The sequence below is a fragment of the Onychostoma macrolepis genome, chromosome 05 (genome assembly GCF_012432095.1).
Source record: "Onychostoma macrolepis isolate SWU-2019 chromosome 05, ASM1243209v1, whole genome shotgun sequence".
NCBI lineage: Eukaryota > Metazoa > Chordata > Actinopteri > Cypriniformes > Cyprinidae > Onychostoma > Onychostoma macrolepis.
The window spans coordinates 35,353,029-35,375,713 of record NC_081159.1 but is presented as its reverse complement, the minus strand read 5'-3'; the positions used below and the strand labels follow the sequence as shown (position 1 = coordinate 35,375,713).

The window sequence follows — 22,685 nt, the reverse complement described above, 5'->3', positions numbered from 1 at the left end:
GAATATTCTACAGATAGTAGCTTCTCAGTGAGATACTTGACCTAAACTTTCATTACAAATGTGAGAGAACATGCAGGTAATAAATTAAGATCACTCAGGAATCCTTTTATACATTGGCCAAGCTTAGATAATGATACCTCTTCTTCCCATATACTGTATACTAAATTCAGGGGAGAGAAGAGAAGACATTTGGTGTCATATTCCTGTTTAATATTGTGATGTGCTAAATGAGGCTCAATTTCACATACATTTCACAACACAGTGCTGCCCACATTCCACTCTCGCTATAACAACACTTCTGTTATTGCATATGCTGCATTGTGGGCATTCACTGAGTCATGTCCAAAAATAAAAGCGTGTGTGTGTGGACTCAACTAGGCCATCTTGGGCTGGTTATAAAGAGTCCAAGAAGGGAACAATGGTTTTGAGTGCGGTAACAAAATATTTTAAATAAACACCTCTCTGAACTGATATGTGATAGGAAAATGGAGAAGTATTGGATCAGATGAAGGTGGATGCGTGTTGGTCGACTGTCTTAGCCACTGTCCCAGTTTCTAGCTTAGATACTTTTGTAATGTTGTCTGGATATATCAAACAATAGTGGGTGGAGTTAGAGTAAATAACCTTTGCCAACAAGACAGGCTATTTGAACTTAGTCTAAACTGACATTCTGCAAAACAAAGAGTAATTAAACGCAAACAAGGGTTTATTACTACACTGCAAACCATGCTTTTAAGTTAGTCAACTGGTCAATCTGTGACATTTATTTCGATTCTCTGTTGGTTGAATGACAGGACGCAGCTTAACTCACAGCTGAACTTTGGTACGCAGTGGAAGACTTATTCACGTGAGTCTGTGTTTCCAGTCTTGCTTTCACATGTGTATGAATGGAAGTGAATTCAATGCAAAGTCTAGTGTTACTGTGACTTAATGCAGCTGAAACAACAGAATCAGAACAGCTGCAAACTAGTAGAAAATAAACCACTCCCATGACATGCACTACTTGCACTGAGCTAGGATGAACTTCTGATTTTAAATAATGCGGCCGGTTATTTTATGTTTATGTATGTTTTCAATGTGCTGCAGTCACCTAGTTCCCCAAACACCTCTTAAAATAAGTGTCTGCAAGAAGATTAAACCATTACAACCTCTTGAGAGACAGAAGCGATATTCAGTCAGTGGAATATTAAGTTTTAATCCCTCAAGCGGATCGGGGGAAAGCAGTGGCTGCTAAACATACCAGATCATTTCACCACAGATTAGCCTAAGGCACTAGGCCTGAACGACTAAAAAATGGTGTCAGTACTCTAAACATGTCTCTTCGTGCCTGTTAAAATGCATTTATAAATAGAAGATCAACATGATCGATAATTGAAAAACAATGTTTAGAAGAATTACATTTATAGACATTTCATCAAATCCAAAGTTCAAGATAAATCATGTTAATGACAAAAACATAGTTTTTAATGAAACAAATTAAGTAATAAACTGCATTCTCTTGAGTCTGTATGTACAAAAGTTCAAAGGTTTGGGGTATGATTGATTGATTGATTGACTGACTGACTGAAATAAATTAAAAGGTTAGTTCACCCAAAAATGAAAATTCTGTCATTAATTACTCACCCTCATGTCGTTCCAAACCCGTAATCAGCATTGTTTACGCATGCTGAATGTAACAGCACTGCTTACGTTCAGTGGGTACTCTCCAAAATGGTGGAAGATGGTAACACAGGGAGAAGAATTGTTGAATAAATTATGTTATTTTTGTTTTCTTTGCGCACAAAAAGTAAAGTTAAGGTTGAACCCCTGATGTCACATGGACTATTTTACCGACGTCCTTGCTACGTTTCTGGAACATTGCAGTTGCATTGCTGTCTATGGAGGGTCAGAGAGCTCTCAGATTTGATCAAAAATATCTTAGTTTGTGTTCCGAAGGTGAACTAAGGTCTTATGGGTTTGGAACGGCATGAGAGTAAGTAATTAATGACAGAATTTTCATTTTTGGGTGAACTAACCCTTTAATACTTTTATACAGAAGGGATGCATTAAATTCATCAAAAGTCACAGAAAAGAATTAATTTTTTTCAAAAAAACAAAATGCTGGCAAATTTCTATTTATCAAAGAAGCCTGAAAAAAAAATGTCTTGCGGTTTCCAAAAAATATAAAGCAGCACAGCTCTTTTCAACATTAATATTTATAATCAGAAATGTTTGATGAGCAGCAAATCAGCATATAAGAATATTTCTGAAGGATCATGTGATACTGAAGACTAGAGTAATGATGCTGAAAATTTAGCTTTGAACACATATATATTTGTTTTGCTTGTAAATACATTCAAATAGAAATTTTGTTTTAAATTATAACAATATGACATATTTTAAGATTTTTTAAAAGATTTTATTAAATATTTAATACCGCTGCATTTTTGATTAAATAAATGCAGCCTTGTTGAAGAGACATATTTTGAAAACTGGAAAAAAATCCAACCCTAAATTTTTAAAGATAGTGTAGGTGCCCTGAATGTTTTAATCACAAACTAAATAGAATACGAAAGTCATTTCTGCTCTTTGGATATGGCTCAAGACCCTCTTTTTCATCCCTACAGCACAGGATGAATGCTGAAGTTTGATACTAGATTTAAAGGCTTGAGGAATAGTAAAAGTGAGGATTGGTAAAAATGCTTGTTAAAATGATTGTCACCAAATCTGTGACTAATGTGACTAATTTTAAAATATTTAAATTTGAGTCACCATATCAAAAGAAACATTCTCTCTGCACAATGTAAAAGTTTGATTCAGACAGTTCCAGTTCAAAAAAACTTTTCCTCGTGTTGACCTGAGCACAGGGCAGTTGATGCCACGAGGAGCCGTTTAATTCTATTGTTCTGTAGGTGTGAAAAGTGTTAATAAATACCTAGAGACACTTTGGCACAATTCACACCTCACAACAAAGGCTCAGATTAACTGTCTGTGAAGAGTTTAACACAGTATCACACATGTTAAGACATGCACACACACACACACACACACACACATACAAGCTCTAGTGAGCTATGGCAACAACATCCTAACCATCATGGAGCTGAAGAAGTTTGAGAAACTATAAATGTAGGACACAACTTTTAGAGCTTCTTTTATAGCTTGTGCAACACACATACAATGCTACCTTAAAATTTAGCCAAATTAGGTAAAAGGTAGTGTTTCCTTTTTTACAATTCAAATACCTAACCAATCTAAATCCTGACTACAATCAATCTGATTTCACAATGTGCTACTACTGTCTTCAATCAAATTAAAACTGTCTCAAATACTGGTTCAATCTTATAAATCTCTTAGTAACACTTCATAATAAGGCTCCATTTGTTAACATTAGTCAACAAGAAGACACTGAAAAGGATTTACCTGCAAACAATTTCCACTCAGAAACTGCTAGTAAATTTAATAAACAATTGCAAAGAAATGGCAAGTAACACATTGAATTAAACATGAAATTTTGAAGTAGAAAGACTAGCATTTTCTTGTACAAAAGTACACCAACAGTCTTTCCAACTTTGAAAAATCAAATATATTACAATGTAGTTAACATGAACTAACAATGGCATTTTTACAGTTTCTAAAGCCTTTACTAATCTTAGTTAATATTATTTGCAATATTTACTAATACTGTGCATTATTAGTCTTGTATCTGTTCGTTTTATTTTAATGACCCTATAGCTAACATGAAATAAAATTAAAAAGTTGCATTTTTATTAAGTAACCTTAAAAAAATATAAATAATACTGCAACAATGTAATGCTTACTGTAAGTTAATATTTTTAATGCATTAGCTAATGGTAACAAATGGGAGATAAAGTAAAGCGTTACCCATCTCTTCAAAAAGCAAATCACATCAGGGTCTACCATTGCATTTGCCACAGTTGCCACAAAACTAGTGGAAATTTCACTATTAGATTAAAAGAACTAGCGAAGAACTAAATAACCCTAACCCTAACTGACAATGAGATTTTCTGAGAGCCCTCAAATTTTTAAAAACATCACATTAAATGATCAAATAAGTTAACTCGTTGAGACTGATAACTCTCACCAGCACCGGTGATAAACATATAATGCAGAGAAAATGGGAATGGGACTTACAGGTTTTTGGATTTCTTCTTCTTGGTCCCGTCAGGACGCACGTCACAGCTGCATTCAGAGCCGGCGCTCAGCTGTGGAGAGACCAACAGTCGGCATCATCCAGTAGGGAAAGTTCCACAAGTAGCTAAACCAAGACAAGTTAATCCTCACTGCCTGGTACAGGCCATAGCTCTACACTGTGTGTGTAAAAGTGTGTGTGTGACCCTGGTTTCTGTAATCCTCAGCAGCGAGTATGTGAGATTGTGTGCGTATGTGATAGGCTCAGTTGGTTTCCAGCCATGCCTGGATTAAAGCAAGGGGCTCAGACCTTGGAGTCACATTACACTTCCTGTCCTCAGAGGGATATAATAGGCTGAACGGACCGAGGAGAAAACAGGGGGAGGGGGAGTGAAAGTGGGCTGTCAGTCTGAAGGTTTGAAACCACTTTGTATGTAGAAGAATGAGCCATTGTGTGCAAGTCCCATCTTGACCCATGGTCTGGCTGTGGCCATACATGGCACAGACCTCTCATGTTGCGACTGGACAATAAACAGCTTTTCTTGGCCCTCTAGGTTAGACAAATATTTCCCCTTCTGTATATATAATGTTTTGTACTGTGTCTGAGCTCCCTCAGGATTTGTCACACCTCTGAAAATTAGGCCTTATCGAGCAAAAACATTGCTTCAACAAACTCTTGTGACAATGGCACATTATTCTCTAGACTTGGAAGGCATCTAATTTATTGTGGTGTACGGTGTTTAGGAGTAATGGAAAAGTAAGAGAAACTGTGGATAGTTGTAACCTACCTGGTCTCATGGCATTTAAGTACCTGGGTGCACTTTTTACCGTGACATGAAATACGTACCAATAAGTACATATCACTGCAGTTTCCAAAATAAATGAACACTTTCACACAAATTTACAGAGTTGCGATTAATAAAGCATAATTTTCGGATAATTACTTGAAGAATATCATGCTATGACTTCAAAACAATATTAATATGCTGGGAGATTTGAAAACTGATACTTTTGAACGTTAGCATCACACATATTCAGCTTCATATCTATGGGTTTTCATAGATGATAAGTTTGTTCGGTAGCTCACGGAGTACGGAGACGGACTTAGGAGACGAGAAGCACTGGTTCGAATCCTGTGTAACTATGGTTCGACAAAGCAGTTAAAATCTGTGTAAAAGGAAGTTCAAATGGCACAGTTGCATCAGCTAATACATTTTTATATCAGTTTTGCATTTGTTAACACTATCGGATAGGTTTAGGGCTGGATTTGGTGTAGGCATATTTCCAACATGATAGAGCATTAACCTTTAGCGACAGTCCCCGGATATTTGAATTCTGAACCGCCGCAATACTTATCTGAAGCAACGTAATAAAAAAAAAAGCAGCAATACGTACCAATATTTACGTAATAAAAACGTGCCAGGGTTCACGTATTGAACCTGTGTTTTAGCGCCACTCAGTGGACATTTCTATTTGAAACTGCGGTGAAACGTGCAGCAAGATACGTAAAACGGTGTAGCACAAGAGGTGAGACCAGGTTGGTTGTAACACAGGGCTTTAACCATGCAAATATTAAAACAAACAAACCATGGCTGTCCTTTTTAATTCTTTTTGTGTTATTTTCATATTGATATACTGTTATAGTTGGGTTGATAAAGGTTAGTATTAAAAAAATGAATAAATCCATTGAACCATCCATTTTGTACAAACATTTGCATTCACACATACAGCTACAAATAACTGAGTGTCTATTACATAAATAAATGCATGTGCAAAATTGTGATGAAATGGAAGGAGTGACAGGTTTTTTTTTTTTTTTTTTGCAATGTACATCACAAATAAATGTAAGTGTAATGGATTATCAAACAAACAAACAAAAAAGGTAGGCTGTTGACTTGATATGTGGGTGTTTTTAAGCAGACTAAATGATTGGAGAAGTGTATCACTAGAGAGAAGTATGTCGTTTATTGGGCTATGGCTATTTTGTTTAAAGATTTCAAAGTCAAATAAATAAAGAAATAATGCATGGATGAATCGTTCACAATAAAACTTTTATCAATACCTTTATCAATAACATGCATTTATAAACTAGATATGGGAAATTTTCATTTCACACTGACTTTAAGTCCATCATTTCTATTAGGTAGTTTCAACTCACCTCAGTGCAGGGGTAGTTCAAAACAACTCTACACAGAAGCTTTTTATTATTATATTATTTACAGGTATCTATAAGTACAACCCTTAGCAGTAATAACGTCAGTGGGCACGATCGAGTTGGCTTACAGTCTAGAAACTCTTTAAATGGGTAGTTCTGAGAACAGCATTATCAGAACCCACCCATAGTCTCACAGGGGTCAGAACGGTCAGCTCTGGCATCACAATAAAGCAACTAATGTTAGGACCCTGAATGTGGGAAGCAGGAAACCCAGATTCCCAGAGGAGCCTTTTCTGTAAGCTCTGATGCCAGGAGCAGGGGCATTATAGATTTATTTTATTATTTTTTTTCTCTTTACCTCGCAATTGTAAAATGCTTCTTGTGTACTACTGACATAAAAAAAAACAACAACAACAACAAAAAAACCACTGCAATCAAAGATATTTACACAAGTTTATATAAATGTCACATTATATTTTTGAACACTTTGAAACCTGGTATAGCACGCATACAGTGGCAAGCAAAAGTTTGTGCACCCCTAGTTGTTATTTATTTACTTACTTCCTTGCTTACTATGAATAGTTAAGAGAGTAAAAAAAAAAAAAAAAAAATTGACCTACACTCCAACAAGTAGGCTATAAAGATTATTAGGTCCGTTTACACTTTTAGGGTGCATTCACACCTGTCTCCTTTGGTTCAACTGAACTGAACTCAAGTTTCCCCCTTGGTGCGGATCTTTTAGGCAGGTGTGAATACAGCATTCGCACTCGGATGCGGACCAAACCGTACCGAGACCCAGCTGAAGATGTGGTCTTGGTCCGGTTCCAAACAGACTCTGGTACGGTTGAATGGTTGAACCAATGGATGGATGACCTTAGCACACATGTGGTTTTTGTTTACAATTTCTGGTTCACTTGCAAAAAAGGGCAGTGTGAAAGCGACTGACTGACTTCTCAAAAGTCCCAACAATCAAAAGCCATGGGTTCCTCTGAACAGTCATTTCCTTAGTTCGTAATGTAATTAAGAAATGGCAGTAAACAGGAATGGTGGAGGTCAAGCTGGGGTCTGGTAGACCAAGAAATCTTTCAGAGACAACTACTGGTAGGATTGCTAGAAAGGCATATCAACACTCCTATTTGACTGATTCAAGAAGATTTAGCAGACTGTGTTGCTGCACAAAATATATCTTTGTGGATGAATCAAGTCAAGAAAAGCTTTCCTGCCTCCTCACTACAAAATTCACTGTCTGAACATCCAAACAAGGCTGACACATTTTGGAAACATGTGGAATGATGAAGTAAAAACAACTTTTTTGACAGCAATGAGCAAACATATGTTTTAGATGGAAAACATGTGCAGTATTTCATTTAAAAGATCACCTCTGCAACTGTTAAGCATGGGTTTGGATGGATCATGCTTTGGGCTTGTGTTGAAGCCAGTGACATGGGGAACATTTCACTGCTAGAGGAAAGAACAGATCCAATTTAATAACTGGAAGCAAACATCACACTGTCTGTAAAAAAATAAAGCTTAAGTTGATAAGAGGGTGGCTTTTACAACAGAATCCTGGTCCTATACACATGCAAAACCCACAATGGACTACCTCAAGATGTGCAAGTTGACGCTTTAGCCATGGCTTTCACAGTCCCCTGAACTAAGTATCACTGAAAATCTGTGGATATACTGTACTCTCAAAAGAGCAAGACAGACTAAGAATTTACAGAATATGATCCTTTTGCAAGGAACAATGGGCGCAAATTCTCCAGACAAGAATTGAAAGGCCCTTAGTTGGCTAAAATTAAAATTTACAATCTGTGATACTTTGCAAAAGTGATGCTTAAGTACTGTTTTTTGTATTTATTGTAATCTTGATACTGTATAATTAATAATAAAGAAATGTCATGTTTCACTTAATACTGCACCTTTTGAAAACAGAACATCTTCCAGTCGCTTAGCTATTCATCATAACAGAAATTTAGACCAGGGGTGCAAAAACTGTTGCATACACTTACAGTATGTGTATTTTTCATATAGAACATGCATTTTTTCTTAAAATTGACTTTGATGATTTCAGATGATTTTAGCTTGCATCTATATGTGTTTACAATGAAATCCATTAGTTTTGCTGATGTACTGTACCGACAGCTGTACATTAAGCCCTTGTGTCTAAGAATTAAAGAGCTAAAGTAATAGTTCACAAAACGATGTTTTACACTATGCCTCTCTAAGCTACATACACAAACTTGGTGCATCCCAGCAGGCAATGTGTCCCACTAAGTTTGACGTAATTAATGCCAAATGGCATTGCATGTTGGAGCCAAACAGTGCATGGAGAACGGTATTTCAGAGCTTTGACAGAGAGGAAGGTTTTTGTGAATAATACTTACAGAAAACTATATCATATAAAGCACCCTGCAAACCTTCATGACTGTGTCAACTCTCTAAAACCTAATGATATGTATGAATATTTTGATTAAAAATATCAAATTGGGAGGTGGGGGGCTTTATGTATATTCATTTATTTATTTATTTTCTTTTACATCACTGATGTGTTTACTCACTTTTTTTAAATTCATGCCTTCTTGGAAAAGAGCACCGTCGTATTTCAGACTGATTGTAGTAGATGGTAGCAGAATTTAATTTAGTTCATGAGAGACTCTGTTCAAAGTAACGGTGACTCAGAAACTAAACATCAATGTGCTTTAAACAGAGCTGCTCAGCTTTGCTTCAGGAGGATTTCCCTACAGTTTATTTACAAAATGTTGTTCTCCAATGAAAAGAGCCCACTAAAATGTCAAGTAAAAACATCAGAAAGATACTGATGTAAATGCACACACACATAAAATGACGTTAGAGGAAGTCCATTAGTGTGTGACCAGCCGGCTTCTATAAAACAGTCATGCAAAGCCTTCAGGTGGATTGCAGATGTAACAATATTTACCCTAGTGTTTCTCAACATGATGTTTATGAATTAAAAATATGTTTCTATCACTTGCCAAGTAAGGTCGTGTCAATTTTTGAAAAATATTGTTTCAAAGAAACTTTACAGAAAACTATTCTTGGGCCATGCAGTGAACTGTGGCAATAAATAAATAAACAAATAACCTAAATAAGAGTGTTAGGCTAAAGAGAGAGTCAGCAATCATCCTCTGGTAATAAATGCCAAATATTATCTAGATATGCAGTATCTAGAATGTGCAATACTAGGGATGTGTTAATAGAAAATAGAAAATAATTTAAAACCTGTAAGGATAATGTTTAAACAGTAAGGATAAGGCTTCATGCACTGGCTGATGTAGGCTATGTTGGATGAAGCGCTGCTCACTCTCTGGCTAGTATAGACTGTAGTGTCAGATTGCTATGTAAACAGTTCATCGCACAGTTCATGTTGCTATAACTGTATTTATTTATTCCAGAGCAGGTGGGCCATATTCTTAACTATGGTGACGTGTGTGTATTGGCGCACTAAAGGGTGGCCATAGTTATGTTCCAATACAGAGGACTACTGAACGTCACAATTGTTCATAAACTGGACTGTTTTTACTTTTTTGGTCGCCAGGTCAATGCTTAACAGCTGCTGAGGTGCTCTAAGTGCTTTTAACCTAGATCTTCGTAGAGTATTCTGAGTTGTTGCTATGGCATTACTTAAATCGCTAATGCAATAATAATATAGCAGCATCAATAATATGATGTTTGCAAACTTCAATAATACTTTCATACTGTATGAGACTGTCAATAATGATGGTACTATATGAGTAATGTCCTGTGTGTGTCCTCAACACCCATGTGAAAAAGAAGTGTGCTTAATCACTTGTAGGAAACTTGAAATAAAATTTTATATATATATATATATATATACATATATATATATATATATATATATATAAAAACTGTACCTGTATATTATACAGTATTAATTTAAAGGCCACCTAAGTGTACTTAAAGAGAGATGCTTCCATGACAGTTTCATAGTATATTTATTTTCCACTATAAGTATAAAAAAAAAAAAAAAAAAAAAAACACTTAAGTTAAAATAATTGCATTTAATATAAATTTATAATACATGTTTATTTTTATTACAAACAAGATGCAAAAGTAGTCTGAAAACCTCTCATTCAGTTTGCATTTGAGTGTATTATTTTAAAGCATATTGTTTCAGTAATAGGCACTCTTTTTAAAAGCAAGCTAAAATGTACTTCTTTTTCACAGTTAAGTCTTTAATATGAGCTCTGTGAATGTTAAGATAAGCTGAATACTGTTGACACTGTAAAAGACTCTGAATCCCAGTCTCTGGGAAAACACTGCTGGTTCATGTCCTCCTGTGCATACCACTAAACACATGCTCAAACCCTCCATCTGAATCTCTCCCAGCATGAGCCGGGTTGGCGCACTAGCCCTGAGCTAAAAATAACCTACCCACATGGGCCGCACCGCAGAGAAAGAAAGAGAGAGAGAAATCAGGACAAAAAAGGGAAATCTCTTAGGAAACATGTCGAGAAAGCTATATTTAAGAATTAAAGACTGAAGACAGACACTTTGAGGAGTCAATGACAGCATAAGATTATACATCAAATCCCACATGGCTAAACAGCCAGTCACATGAAACATAGAGAAAGCTGGCATGATTCACTTTCCACATCAATATGATCATTATGAATAGTAGGTGTTTTTCCACACAACTCTGGAATTAGTGCTAGAACTAAAGTTCCTTATGGAAGTATACTTGTTTTAATCAAATTCTAACATTGTTTTTACACTGAGGACACAGGGATGCAAGAATTTTACTTAAATTAGCTGACATATGTGTACGTGACGTAATACAACAGTAACGCCTTAAATGAGCACCAACAACGAAGCTGGCTCAAGTCAAAAACAAATCACGACAACAGAAAGTTACTCTTAAAATAATGCATTACAATATTGCATTACTCCATAAAAAATAAAAAATAAAAAGCAACTAATTAGTTACTTTTTTTGGAAAGTAATGCATTACATTATTTTCACAATACTTTTTGTCACCTGGGCTGGGCTTGCTTATTTGTTAAAAGTTATATTTTCTGCAACGTTCTGCAGGTTAAAAGGACAATTGCAATGCTCACAGAAACACGGTGGTTATAATGCTGCTGAAGCTACATCAGTTGTATTCATTGACCTATTATAATCTTCACGACCTCTGTAAAAGTCAGGGTGAAGTCAGATGAATGGATTGTGTGTGCAGCTGTAAACCAATCTGAACTCATACTGCAGTCATACATAGCCATGCATGTAATTACACACAATAGCCTGCTTCATAATGCACTATTTCTTTATGCAGGGATGTATTATTAGTTTTGTTGCTCACTCATTCTAGACTGCAGCAGTGCCTGCTCGCTTTTTCAGCAGCCATGGTTTTGGAAGTGTAAAGATAAAAACAATGGATAAATATAAAACTGTTAATTTAAATATGATAAGTATGTATATCGTAACAATATGTTTTTTTTTTTACAAAATATGCATATACGAATATTTAAATAGTTTTAGGGCATAGAAAGACTCTATTACTTCATTAACAGTGCTTCATGGGAGTGGGTGGCACTAAAAAAGTTATTTTGGCATGCTTCGCTTTCTTTTATTGCCAGACTGGTGCATATTTCTTTGCAGAATCATGGGTAATGCAGTTATTTTAATGTAGTTTTAATCAGAAATTTTGCAGAAGGAAACACTATGCATTAAAGGGATAGTTTATCCAAAAAGGAAAATTCTGTCATTAATTACTCACGCTCATGTCGTTCCAAACATGTAAGGCCTGTTCATCTTCAGAACACAAATTAAGATATTTTTGATGCATTCCGAGAGCTCTCACACCCTCCCATAGAAGCAAGGGTCCTAACACGATCAAGGTCCAGAAACGTAGCAAGGAGATCGGTAAAATAATCCACATGACATCAGTGGTTCAACCGTAACTACGAAGTTACGAGAATATTTTTTTTGTGCGCAAAGAAAACAAAAATAACGTCTTTATTCAACAATTTGTCTCCTCCGCGTCACCCTATAAGCGCTACTTTGGAGAGTATCACATACGTAAACAACGTATAACGTATGTACGCAGATATGTTGTTTGCATTCAGATCAAAGCATAAAAAACATAACCAGCGTATCCGCGTACGGTGCTGCTGACACAGAACAGCACACATTGTATGCATATGTCAGGGGTGGGGAACGTTGATTCTTTGCTCACAAAAAGTATTCTCGTAGCTTCGTAAAGTTATGGTTGAACCACTGATGTCACATAGATTATTTGATTACAGATTTGGAAAGACATGAGGGCGAGTAATTAATGACAGACATTTTTGGGTGAACTATCCCTTTAAGAGCCTGGAGGTGAAAACTTTTTGAATTTGAAGATCAGGGTAAATTTAATTTATTTTGTGTTCTGGGAAACATGCTTGCATGCAAACGTGTCTTCTGTAGCTTCTGAAGGGCAGTACTAAATGAAAAAAAACTATGATATTTTAGGCAAAATAAGAAACCTGTACACATTTTCATTCTATTCAAAAGTTTACAGATTTACAGAATGCTTTTAATGCATTGTGTTTCCTTCTTGAGCATCAGTGAGCGTTTGAACCTTTTGTAATAGATGCATATAAATCTCTCAATTGTCCACAGTGTAAAAAGATGGATCTCAAAATCATACAGTTATTATTGGAAAGGGTTCAAATACACAAAAAGATACTGGAAAACTAAAGAATTTGTGGGACCTACACAAACGGGACAAACATGGGACTCGTGAACAACTAACAAAAAAAACAAACAAACAAAAAAAAAACAACTGATTATCCAAGGAACAACACAAGAATGAAAAGTATGTTAAGTTTTGAACGGGGTATTTTTATAAATTAACTTTTACTCTTGTTAATGTCTTTTATGTGAAATATCTTATTCAGGTCAGTACTAAATTAAAAATAACATGCATTTTGTATGATAAAATTAACATTTTGCAGATATATATACAGTATATATATATATATATATATATATATATATATATTTATATATAACACATATTTAGGTGTATACATTTATATCTTTGATTATGTATTTATTTGATGATGGTGTGCACTGTTTTAACAACCTACGCACCTATAGAAATAAATATACATGCACACACACACACAAAAAAAAAAAACTTCAAATGAAAACAGTACATTGTGCACTATTTTTATGTTCATATACCAGAAACATTATTAATCACTGTGATAGTGATCTAATTCTAATTCTTGGTAATTCACCGTTATATTCTGTTGGGATTAGTTACACAATATTGTGATTTTAGTATGCTTTAAGTACAGGCCTATAGTCTAGTACATGTATTAATCTCAAGACATTATATCCTGCATTCAAGCATATATTATCAACTAATCTTTAAGGATTATAATGACAAAACTAAGGCATCATTTATTTCTAAGACCACATATACAACATAACCACAATCTTTGCATTAAGGGAAAGGGTGCAAGCTGTCTGGCTTTTCAATATGTACAGTATCAGTGGCTCAGGTGTGAGTGAGAAGGGAGCTGCTAGCAGATCATTTCCCCAGCACATCGCGAAAAGCAATAAAGTCACATTGAGTGTGATAATGCACAGCTGCACCAAAACAGGCTCGGAGAATGATATATCAAGTTAAGCACCATAATTTGAAATACGCTTTTACATTTCACCAATAAATCACAAAGACACATTTTTATGATATTTAATTCATGATTTCATTAATTAGTTCTTGTTAGGCACAGCCATTGCAATACTGAAAATAAGTTTACCCAGGTGGGTCAATACAGAAGCCAAAAACCCGGAAGTGTGAAATTGGCCTTTTAGTGAGCAAGTGATGAAATGTTAAATTTTTCCAAATATGTTTGATAGAATAAACAAAGTCATCTATATTTTGCATAGCCTAAGGGAGAGTACAAACACGATTATTTCTCCATTAGAAAAAATAAATAAATAAATACAATAATAGCAATAGGATTTTTACTTTCACAACCCAACTGTTGCAATCTAAAGAGTCACTAACTTATTTTATCATTCTTTTTATCCTCCCATATAATACCCTGATTTTCTTCTGGCTGTATTTGACAAATCTATGGGGAAACTTAATTGAAAACAGTCTTTCTTATTGTAGTTTTTGCCAGTATCCAACACAGAGGTCAGCCCTGCAATTTCTCTCTGGGCAATCACAGTTTCCGCAGACTTAATTTTCCTTCAAATTTTTTTTATTATTATTTCCCTCCTCTCTTTGTAGCTTAAACATGGACAATGCATGTTTCTAACTGACCTCTCCTGTTTATTCTGTGTTAGTCTCTGTGAGTGCTTGGGATTGGAGTTTCCTTGCATTGTGCTGGTTGTGGGTGAGACTGATGTGGATAAGAAGTCTGAGGACATGACTTTGCTCCCGAGGGTTCCCGCTTCACAATGGAGAGTGACACCGCTGAAGAAAGACAGGAAGAGGAAAGGCCTAGCAGAGATAGAAATAAGAACCTGTTGTCGGAGCTAGCAGGTGTCATGTGCATTCTCAAACAGCACGTGGTAGTTCATGTACTTGGTTTTACATGTTTCAAAGTAAAGATGAGTGGTGCAAACCTGCCATGATAACTCTAGGGTGAAGGCTCTTGGGCCCTGTTTACACCTGGTATTGAAATGCTTTTTAGGCGATCCGATCACAAGTGGACAATGCTAAATACAGGGTGTAAAACGTTTTGAGCTTGTCCACTTTTGACCACCTCCAGAGGTAGTCGAAAATGCTTTGACCAGATTGCGCTCATAGTGAAAGAAAAAGAAGAAAATTACATATGATAGGAATAAAATAAACAGGTATACACAACATATGTTTCAGCTGAATAATTAACAAATAAAAGAAACAAAACAAAAGAAACAAAAAAAAAGTCTGTTTAGTCTCATTTTTATTGGCCAGACCAGAAGGAAACAGACGGCCGAAAGTGCATCCTATTTGTTTTCTTTATTTTACAAAAACAAACTTGTTCTTATTTTGAGTATGCAAAAATAAAAGTAAACACTTTACAGTTCTGTTTAATGATTGCATATAGAATTTTGTATTAACAATTTTAAAGCTAATTATGTTTTCAGTTTTTTCTTTTTTTATGTATTTATTTTTTTTAATCTTACTCTATTCTAAATAACAGTAAAATTTAAAGGATTTGCCGACAACTTATACTGTAGGTGACAAATGTTGTCTCTCTCTCTCTCTCTCTCTCTCTCTCTTTCTCTCTCTACCTCAGTTTAATTTTGACTGATGTTTGTAGCATTTTTTTTTTTTTAATCCATGCAGTAAAATTTGGGGGATGTGTTCAGCTCAAGTAAATTGCACAAGCTTATTCTGCAATATTAAATTGAAAGATCAGAAAAGGTCTACATACACTGGCCCACTCCCGTCAAGATAAATCAGGACAGAAGTGGTCAGAAGTGGAGAGAAGAGAGGGATTAAAACACCTGGTATAAACAGCAACGTGTCTCCCTCGTCTACTTGTGATCCGATCAACCAAAATGCAACATAATACCAGGTATAAACCAGGCCTTGGATATTTGGATACACACAACATGATTTACTAAGGTTTGCGGTAGTCAGTTTACTAGTATTTGTGCCATTATTTAATAAAAAAAAAAGTATGTCTTAAGCCATTTAACCCACAAAAAGTGTGGGATGAGTTATAAGTTTAGACATTCTGTTGTTTATGAGGTTCTGTGCAACATGTCACCTCACCCTCATTAGAGTATTAGTAGACTTGTTGGTTATGGTTAGGGTTAGTAGAATAAGCTGACATGTACTTGCAAAGTTACCTATAGTAGAATGTCTGTTGTGAGCATCAAAATAACGTGTTAGCATATATTAAGCAGACAGTCTTGGGAAAGTTACTCTTAAAAAGTACAGTAATGCATTACAATATTGCGTTACTCCCTAAAAAAAGTAACTAATTACGCTACTTTTTATAGAAAGTAATCTGTTACATCACTTTTGAGTTACTTTTTAAATCTGGGCAGTTCTGCTTTTACAAATGTAAAAGCCCTTTCACAACAAAAGTGAAATGAATATGCCTCAAGGTGCGTTCACATCAGACACGAATGAAGCGTTAAGTGCGAGTGATTTACATGTTAAGTCAATGCAAAGACGGCAATAGAAATCTGGCGGCGCAAATTGAGCGTTTTGGGCGTTTGACGCGCTTAACGCATGATTCGCGCGAGTTGAAAAATCTGAATTAGTTAACCAATCAGGAGCTTGCTCTAGTAGTGACGTGATTACGACGTAGCGAGGGAGGCAGAAATCCGAAACCACAATGGAGGACAAAATCATTGTCGCTGTATGTGGATACCCGGAGCTGTACGATACATCTTCGTACTTTTATAGAAACAGGAATAAAAAGGATCTTGCTTAATGTGTTACTTTGTGCACAACATAGTAAATCATAATTTATAGCCTATTTGTTACTAGGCTACTTATGGCAAACATTTGTACATTCATTCTAATTATATCCTATTGCAAATACACTCACAATAGTATAGTAAAAAATAGTTATTTGTGATTGGACCAGTGTAGTGTAATGACACTGGAGCCGCCTGGCAGAAGCCCCTCCTTGACGCGAATTCACATCTGTTGTGAAGTGAATTTCACGTGCCAATGAAGCGAATTTCACACGCGAATGAAGCGAGTAAACTCAAAATGTTCAAGCGTCCAACTACGTGCGAATAACGTGATTTATTCGCGCAAGTCGCGTCTGGTGTGAACGCACAGTCAGGCTGAAGGAAATGTAAATTCATGTCTGTACAGTAGAGGGCGCAGCTCAAACAAATTGCGTGAAGAATATAACGCATGAGAAGAAAGTTCAACACTATTCAACAATAACAAATATGAAACACAAATGTGTCATTTTTGCTTAGTATGGTTGAATTGGATTGTCGAAGGCCAGTGGCAAAGACATTGGTTTATAAAATGGAATCAAATACACAAATTATATTTGTCTTATTTAACATTATTGCAGTTTGCATTTGATTGTTTTTATTCATTTTGAGGAATACTGAATCTGTTTTTGTGCAGGTGAGATGCGTAAATGCATGCATAGTCTAGAACTACAGTAAGCATTATGTTAACACAGCACGCACAACCCCTCTGCACTTACTCCCGATTTTTCTCAACATGGCAAAACAAGAGCTGTCAGTCAAGACATGGGAAACAAAGTAATTGGCGTTACTTATTTGAAAAAGTAACTCAGATATTTCCTTCTAAATTAAAAAGTAATGCATTAGCCCCAACACTGGTCTGCTAATACGCTAATGACTGCTAGTTGATATGTAACTGCAAAGTTATTTATACTCAATAGAATGTCTAAAGGAGACCATCAAAATAATGAGTTAACTTTCCTTCAATCCACAAACCTATAAGTAACAATAATAGTGAGGCATGCACCACTATGTAATCAAAAACAATAGTGACGACAAGTGCTAAAGGTGGGAATGATGAATGTGTGTATATGTGTGTGTGTTAACTGGCTTTCCTGCTTTTATTGATCTCTGTTAAAACAGAACATAGCCTCTTCCTGTGTGTGTGGTGGCATCCTGTGATGAAGGATGTTTGTGAATATTGTGCAGTGTGGCTCACCACCCTGTAGACTTCCTCTCTCAAGACTAAACGGGTCAAACTCCAGCAGCAACATGTTCTTAAGTGCTCCAAGCTTTTGAAACTCATTGAGACATTCATTGAAGAAGGATCAACACATCTCTGGATCACTGTCAATGCCATTCCACTGATATCGTAGCATTCCTGTAGCTCAAATTAGGTACACCGATGTCTTGGGTATTTGCATTTCTCAAGGAAACACAGAATGTTCATTTAAAAGAATATCACAAGCAATTTTTTGTATAAGATCCAACAATAGGACTTATGAAATATGGTCATGCAGAATAATAATGTGCTTCTTATAATATACTAATAAACAGCCAATATGCTAGTAATATGCATGCTAATAAGCAGTTAGTTAATAGTGAGAACTGGTCTCTAAACTAAAGTGTTACATGTATTTATTTATTTATTTACTTGATAAGTTGGAGTGTTCAGGAAAAGCATGCATGTGCACTTTCAATTGTGCTTGTAAAGCATCTGTTCAGGGTTTGAGATTTTATAACAGGAAAAGAAGGGTCAAACTCATCAAGGCCTCATGAAAGCCAAAAAGCATGTGAATAATTTGGGCTTCCTGTCAGACACACAGACAGAAAGACTCCATGAATTTGAGCAGAGGTGTCTGGTGTCGTGGCGTCTCAGGGTTAAACACGCTGACCTGTAAATGGTGAATACTCAGACACAGATACAGACCATAGCCAAGCAAAATGCAGAAGAAAAGTAGATGCACTAATAAATTAAGGGATAGTTCACCAAAAATAAAAATTCTGTCTCTCATTAGGTATAGGATGTTTACCCTACTCTTTTACGTTCTCCGAATGTAAATTAGTGTTAAAAAAAAAATCAAATACCATGAGAAATTCATTTCTGGGAAGAGATATTCCTTTAAAGAACAAACCTGTACAGTTTCAAAAACACCCAATAAAAATCCCCCTCTCCACACTTTAAAACACAGTGCCATGCCAGCCAGAGGTTTTGAAACCATGACAACACGGCCCAATAACTTACGGTAACTGGCTGTTGCACGGTGGGTTTAACTCATTTACAAACACTTATACTGCATCATTGGCTTACTCTACAGTGAGCTGAAGCACTGCTACTTTCAGAACAGCCACACTGGCACCAGCTCTGCTATGGCAACCACAGTGGGGTAAAACACACAGCGGCAAAAAACCCTGCGTCTATGACACCTGATGGGCTGCAGTGATTTAACATCAACCATTCTTGCAGCTCTTCCAGTAATATACTCAATTATGCTACTGAATAGCAGGACCAGTACAATGTTGCTGAAAAAAATGCCTGCCCAATGCATTGAGCCGGTGCGTCAAAGACATACAGCTTCATTGACATCACTGCATTAGTTTACAAATCATACACTATGGTAAAAATGTTTTGAGGTCATAACATAGTACTGTTCTATGTCAAAATAAGTATTTATTTAATCAATAATCTGCCCTTGCAGTCATTTGTGTGAACAGGGAAAAAAAAGGTTTTACTGCCTCTAGTGTTCATTTCACCTGGAAACTGCACTGCTCTCATAATTATCTATAAAAAATAAAGTTACATACTGTTGAAAATCTTTTAATTAATTACACTCCTTAACACTATACACTATAGGGCTGTTACCAAGTTACAAACAAATAAACTAAACTAAATTAAATCATTAGCAACAAATTCTTTTTTTTTTTTTAAATATATATTTATTTTTTATCTATTTGCACTGCAATTATAATTGCATAATTTTATGAGATTAATGCTTTAAACATAACATTCTGAACATAGAAATACGAAATGTTGGGAAAAAATGAAATTATATGGTAACACTTTACAATAAGGTGTCATTTGTTAACATTAGTTAATGTATTAACTAACATGAACAAACAATGAACAATGCATTTATTACACTATTTATTCATCTTTATTAATCTTTGTTAATGTTAGTTAATGAAAATACAATTGTTCATTGTTTATTCATGTTAGTTCACAGTGCATTAACTAATGTTAACAAACACAACTTGTGATTTTAATAATGCATTAGTAAATGCTGAAATTAACATTAACTAAGATTAATAAATGCTGTAGAAGTATTGTTCATTCTTAGTTCATGTTTACTAATGTTGTTAACTAATGTTAACTAATGAACCTTATTGTAAAGTGTTACCAATTATATCATTATATATAAAACTATACCCACCAATAGATGATGGCAAGTCTTAATAAGTGAATCATAGAATCATTCATTCAGCCAATTTGTTCAAAGTGGTTCATGAACATAGCAAGTGACACAGGCCCGGCTCCAGAGGGGGGGCACATCCCTGTGGGGGACTGCCGGACTTTAGTTTAGCGTGTATAATAGTCTAACTCAGGGGTGCCCAATCCTGCTCCTGGCGATCGACTGCCCTGCAAAGTTCAGCTCCAACTCTAATCAAACACACCTGCCTTTAATTTTCAAGCGATCCTGAAGACCTTAATTAGTTGCTTCAGGTGTGTTTGATTAGAGTTGGAGCTGAACTTTGCAGGGCAGTCGATCGCCAGGAGCAGGATTGGGCACCCCTGGTCTAACTGATTGCTTTTAGATGGAAAAGCTGCCCATAACACCTGGTCTAGGATCTGTTTTCTTCGTAATAATAGCATAACGAAATAGATTTGGCAAACAATCCAGTGTATCTGCCCTTCTGCTTTGGAAAGCGTCGAATGATTTTACAATGCATTTTCGCTGAGGGGAGCAAAGTAGCCAATCACAGACACGTTTGTTGATTTCTACAACGCAATGGCCAATCAGAGGTGTTTAGGTTGGAATCCACGCACTCACCGCTTTTTGTCCAGCGCCAAGTTCTATCATGCTCGCAACTTCATTAAAAAAAAAGAATGGTCACATTCATTGGTTAAAACGGAACTTTGTAAGATCGTGATGAATGAGTGACAGTTTTTAATAAATTTAAAGGGAGCGCTCTTTGCATGCTGTATACATAATATATTCAGAATTTAAATAAAACTTGTGTTTTTCATGCTTGACAAGCTACCACATACGACACAGAGATAGTTAACTACTACACTAGATCAAGATAATAATTTCAGAAGCACAGTGATGTGATGGGGTCCAAACGCAGGATTTAGGTAAGGAAACGGTTATTAATTATTTGTATTGGCTGTCATGCCAAATCATGCACCTGCTTGCTTTTCTGTTTAATTTAAGTGTTTTTGTGAACATATAATAACAAATAATTGTAACATTTTACAATAAGGTAATGTTAGTTAATACATTAAAGTGTATTAAAGTGTTAGTTAATTATTGTAAAGTGTTACCCAAATAATGCATTTTGAGCGTTTGCTTGTAACTGACCGCGCTAGAAAAGTACAGACAAAACATCCCATGTATGGCAGCTATCATCTTTCAAAAATGACATAATTTGGAGCCAGAGTGTGTACAGTACTGATTCATTTAGAGCCGAGTCTGCACAGTCATGATTCATTTGGAGCCTGTGCAGTTGTGATCGTAAGATGTTGTATTTGAAGTTTATATTTGAATGTATTTGAATTAGATTTTTTTTAGTTCGTTTACATTAAGAAGGAGGGATTTATGACCTGTACTGCAGTTAGCCACCAGAAATGTTTTGGCGTCACTTTATTAAGTGAAATGTTATTATGCTAAAAATTTGTTTTGATGATTTTATTAGTAAAAAAGATAGTATGATGTCAGAACGTTGTCAGTATAACATTAATTTTATTTCTTAAACATTTCTGCACTCACAGGTTCTGCACTCTCGCAGTATGATATGACTGCAGTTGCAGATGTAATGTCACCAATATTTTAATTGCGCTAAAGTGTACTTTAATTTTAGCACAACTGACTATATTTAACCCATCTTTAGTTCAGTGTAGGATGCCAGTTTCAACACCATTTGTCTTTTACAGGCATCTGTGTCCTGCTGAGAGTGTAACTGATATTTGGTTCTCACATTTAAAACAGCTGGGTATGCAGACACATCTATCACATATTGCAACCCGTTCTAACTCCCAAGGAGCCAAATACAGCTGTTTTGCGTGTGTGACTATACAGACGTCAAAAGAGCCCTGTAGTGTCTTTACTGTAACGTGGCTAGAAGAACTGTAAGCCCATTGCTTTCAATGAGAAATATTGGATTTTAATAGATTAATGCAAAGGCCATGGAAATCATTTCATGCTGGAGGGTTTGAATTTCAATTTTTAATCATTTTAGTTGCATAATATATTATTATTACTAGACACCTTTGAGCAGTTAAGTCGACCCCTATCACTAAACCTACACTATTTCTCAACAATATTAAACATATAACAGGCAGATAAAAGTACAGTCACAATTAACTTCAAAACAATGCTGCATTCAAGTCTTCTGAGGCCAAACAGTAGAACTAATTGAAAGATTTTCATTTGAAATCTTATTTTGCTCTCAAGCAGTCGACCTTATTTCCTGACCCACATGTGTAGTTAGATAATACTAGATATGATTAGTTAATTTATGTAGTTTTAAATACTTTCAATTAAACAGTAAAATCTGAAAAAAAAAAACAGTTCAGCTTTTTGAGGCTATTTTGCTTGATAAGTATGTTCCGTGCACAGCTGACGTGGGCCACCAACAAAAAAATCTGCAAAGAATAGCTAAATACAAGCTGATTTTGTGTCAAAGTCCCATAGATTCCCACAAGCCTGCAACAAAAGCCCAGCATAAATATCATTCAAATAAAGTTCCTTAAGAGTGG

The 22,685-nt window shown here is 35.6% G+C and overlaps 1 protein-coding gene across 12 annotated transcripts in view; it reads right to left on the bottom strand.

The window, feature by feature from the left end:
* Positions 1-22,685, bottom strand: part of rgs3a (regulator of G protein signaling 3a) — a 220,927-nt gene that overhangs the window by 16,296 nt on the left and 181,946 nt on the right. For 11 of the 12 annotated variants that reach the window (XM_058774664.1, XM_058774666.1, XM_058774665.1 and 8 more), the window contains one exon: positions 4,135-4,205. In XM_058774664.1, coding sequence (XP_058630647.1) covers positions 4,135-4,205 — 71 coding nt within the window. Of the gene's footprint in view, positions 1-4,134; positions 4,206-13,407; positions 14,775-22,685 lie in introns of those variants that run through there. The other variant, XM_058774668.1, reaches the window with a different exon arrangement.